Source organism: Morone saxatilis, unplaced genomic scaffold (assembly GCF_004916995.1).
Source record: "Morone saxatilis isolate NCDOM2014 unplaced genomic scaffold, NCSU_SB_2.0 Contig3, whole genome shotgun sequence".
Taxonomy (NCBI): domain Eukaryota; kingdom Metazoa; phylum Chordata; class Actinopteri; family Moronidae; genus Morone; species Morone saxatilis.
In genome coordinates, this window is record NW_023339873.1 from 3,652,975 (window position 1) to 3,657,341 (window position 4,367).

At 36.3% G+C, this 4,367-nt stretch overlaps 1 protein-coding gene across 1 annotated transcript in view; it reads right to left on the minus strand.

Moving 5' to 3' along the window:
* Positions 1-3,029: 3,029 nt before the first annotated feature.
* si:dkey-196h17.9 (exocyst complex component 3) overlaps positions 3,030-4,367 on the minus strand; it is a 6,287-nt gene continuing 4,949 nt past the window's right edge. Inside the window, exon 11 of the mRNA XM_035674606.1 lies at positions 3,030-4,030. Within this exon, the coding sequence (XP_035530499.1) occupies positions 3,895-4,030 (136 nt within the window). The 3' untranslated portion in view covers positions 3,030-3,894. The remainder of the gene's footprint in view (positions 4,031-4,367) is intronic.

The window sequence follows — 4,367 nt, forward strand, 5'->3', positions numbered from 1 at the left end:
TAGCAAGACGGAAGCTAGCTAGCTAAACAATTGAGATCTTAAGAAGTATATGTCTCTTTTATATTTCAACAATCTGGAGCTTCCAAAAATGAGCAGGGCTTAAGTTGTGTCAATAATTAGGCCAAATGTTGATTTTATGGCACAAACACAAACTTTGTGTGTTTCTGATTATACAGCAGTTCTTCTCTCAAAGCCAAAGCTGCACAATAGTGGGAACATTGGGCACATATGTTTGTAAGAAACATCCTTTACCTCCATGTGAGAAACTCTGTCTCACATGGAGACTGCATGCCTGCGACTGTGAGCTTCACCGCATCGATGCTTTTGCATTTCAGCAGCTCTGGGGTTTTCAGCAGCATGAGGTTCCACTGCTGGACATCAGGGACCTGAAACAGCCCCACATATTACAGGTCAGCATGTTGCTAATGGGTAAATGTCTTTAACAAGAAATAAGAACAAGCAATATCTCACCAGGTCTGAGATGGTGTTGTGAAGAAGCTCAGCATCTTCAGTGATTGTTTGCCCAACAGTAGGACTCCAGCACCTCGCCAGCTTTCTCTGGCTTCTCTGGACAAGATGTTTGAGGTAAATGTGAACGATGAGTCTGTAGGCCTCATTCATCACCCTCTGAGTGAAACAGAAGAACAAGAACAGTACAAAACAACACAAATATATTTACACACAAACATATGGGAGGCTGCAATCAATGAAGTAACAAAAATGGGGAAAATGGACACACTCAAAATGGTAATAGTTTTGTTGTCATTCTGTCATGTTAAAGAAAGAGAGAGTGTCGAAAAGAGAGAGTCAAGACTTTACTAGACTTTTACTATACCACTGGCGAGGGGGCTGTCGCGTTTCTTGAGATTAGCTGTATATTGCTGGTGATATTTTAAAATGTTTGTTTCTTGTGTTGAATGTCTCCAACATTTCACCTCGGAGGGACTAACCAATAAACATAATGTCTGTTTAACACAGGTGTCCATGCTGTCAACAATCCTTGAAGAACTCTTAATTAAAAAGTGGTTCTTTGATGAAAAGGGTCTTACAAAGAACCCTTGAAGAGCCCTTTCTTCAGAAGCACATGGTTCTGGGTAGAAGCGTACCTTCAGTACTTCCTTATACTGGCGCAATGACAGCTCTGGGAAATTCATCTGTTCTTCTAGGATGGAGGTGAAGATTTTATTGTTCCTTGTTTTGAAGTAATTCTTAAGGTTTTTCTGTGGGACAGAAATTGTGCAAAACAAAACTTTTTCTGACTAAAGTAACTTTTTTTGGGTCAAACAGCTATTTCCAAAGTACAGAAAGAACTTAATGCTCAATAGAAATATATGAATAAACTTGTGATTAAGTGGAACAGCTACCTCTGCGATGTCAGCTGTGATTTTCATGAGATACTTCAAAGTAAAAGCCTCCATTTTTTCACATTGCTCCACAGTCTCCTGCAGAAGGGATCTTGTGATGCCTTTACTTTTGGTCTGGATGTGCTTCCTAAGAGAAAAAATCATAAATGTAATATATATTTTCTTACATACATTAAACCTTTTAACTACGTGGTGATTCACATCTTCTAATTGTATTCCTATAGTGTGTTGGCTGTTCTTGTGTTTTTTATTCTAAATTATTCTTCTTAAGGAACAGTAAGTCTGAACTGAATAAAACCAGAAATACTCACTTAAGTTCATTACAGGTGGTCAAAGTCTTAAAGAAGTGTATGGTTTCTGGTTTGTCCATTTTTGCTTTTTTTCCAAGAATGTCATTCTGCTCATTGGTGTACCTTTCAAAATAAAAGAGAAAATGCTGTTTAAACAACATGAGTACTGAGTTTAATTGGTCATATTTATGTTTATTTCATTAAAGGGCAATAAAGAAAAAAAAAGGAAAAAAATGTAAACTCTCAGATGTTCTTGATCAAATCTCAAAATTTTATTTATTTTTAAAATGAGTCTGGTTGCTGTTGATGTGTAGATTAAGAATTTATTGCTGAGATAAAATAGATTCTCACCTCTGCAGAAGCATCACCAGCTCTTGGAAACAAACTTCTCGGACGTCATTAGACAGTTTAGAGCTGATTTTTTGTGCTTCTTTGGGCATGGCATCAATGCACTTATAGAGAAACAAAAACAACATTATTATACAACAAATAAAGAAACAGACAATTAAATTAAGAAAAACAAAGCAATTAAATATCTAATATAGAGAAATGTTATCAGAATTTGTCATTATAAATATACAATAGAAATAACAAAGTTAATCAATTTTACAAAAGATATTAACAGACAAATATATGCACACAAACATTTTCTTTCCCATTGGCTCTTAGAGTAACAACAGAAACTCTTATAATTTCTGGTTTACCAAGTACCTGAATAATGTCCACATAAAATCCAACGTAAGCTTCTTCACAATCACAACGTTCCTGCCTTCTCTCCATCTGCAGGATTTCCTCCAGGGACCGTCTGACCTCTTTCTGTGGATAAAAAAAGTATTCCAGGTGGAACCTTTTATAAAAAGTTTAAAAGCTATTTTTGCCATAGATTTCTATCTATTTTTAGGCAATCTTGATGTAGGTTGTTAACTAAAGCAAGTAGGCCTACAAGAATGCAGCTCCCTGTAAGTGAGTTCCCCTAAAAGACATGGTATAGTTTACACTGTATGAGCACCCTAACAAGTTACTATTCTTACCTGTGCATTGTCAAGCAGTTTGTCCTTTGCTTTTTCCACCCATTCTGTGACCAGCAGGAGGTCGACGTTGAAAGGTGATGTCAGTGTCGTTTAGAATTTCCCTAAGAAGTCCTATTTTGGTATGGTGATATTAGTCTCCATCAAGTGGTGGCACAATGAAGACAAAAACTGATTTTCTTATTGATTTTATTTATGCTGACAGAAAACGAAAAGTAATGTTTGTGTCCCTGCAACCCGAGCTTCTTAACAAAATAGTCATAGAAGAATACAGTGTATAACACTAAGAAAAAGAAACTGTTACATTAATGCAGAAAATGCTCTAGCGCCACCATGAGGCTGACATTTGTGGTTTGGAGTAAAATTTGATACACACATTTTTGCCCCCCTGACCTTTCCTTTGGCACCATCATTTGTTCAAAATGTTTATTTGTTCATTAGACCCATGGATGTATAAAGAGAACTGGATACCACCACCATGTTTAAACCCTCCGTTAACTTGAATGGGGATGAAATGATTTAATCGTTCGGTTCTTCTAGATTTGGGTAAATAACACTTCAAAATCCTCAATTTTTTATTGAATCATGCTGAAGTTTATTTGCTGGAGTCCCTGCAGACCAATCTGTAAGCTTCTCAACACAATAGTCATACAGTATACAACATTTAAAAAGTACAACTTTGTACTAATATGCTAAAAATATACTTTAAAAAAAGTCATACTTACCAAAGGCCGAGGCACACATTCAGTACATAATTATTTAAAGTGTGTTCTGGTATACATTAAAGCAAAAATGGTATATATATATAATTATAGCACATTAATATGTTGAATTATTTGACAATGTAGTTGAAATGACATATTTTACGTGTAAATACATTAAAATGCTGCAAATAATATGCTTACATTTCAGCATATATTTTGTAAAAGCATAATTAGGCATATATGAATTACCCAAGTATTGAAAGTTATCAATGTACTTCAAGTAAGTACATATAATACAATACAAATGTACTATAAACATACTATATACATTTACAGTACATATTTAATGGAATTAAGAGCTACCGTAGAAACATGGCGGACTCCTTGGAAGGCGACACAACGTCTGTAGATAAATGTCTGAAAAATTCACTGGAAGTTACTGAATGTTTAGAAGATTAGCTCCACCCTTTGCTTGTTGCAGTTGATCTTCTTTAGAGGAGCTCAGCCTTCACCAGCAGGTGAGACAGGAGGATCCAGATCTCGGTCTGATCTCCTGCCCAGGAAGGACATCCAGCACCTCCCTAACCTGCCATCCAGAGAGACCTTTCCAGCGCAGCAGTGCAGGCAGGAGATCCAGGTCCTCTCTGCAGTTGAGGACAAACACAGGGAAGTTTGTAAGATGCAGTTCCTCTAATGGCCACTAGATGCTAATCCAATATTACAGTTTTTCTCAATTGCTAAAACACTAAAACCCATTGGCTGAACAAAGTTTGCAGTTGCCTGAACTCATTTAGCTAATTGTGCAGTCTGTTGTCAATACCTTAAACCATTTCACATGGTCTCACTTAGACTTTTCAGCAGAACTCTAAACACATTCTCATTCTCAAAACACATTCTGCACTCTAATGCACATGTCAAACATACTGGTAAACACAAGTGGCAACAATCAAATACAAATAGAGAACACATGTCATTGATTAA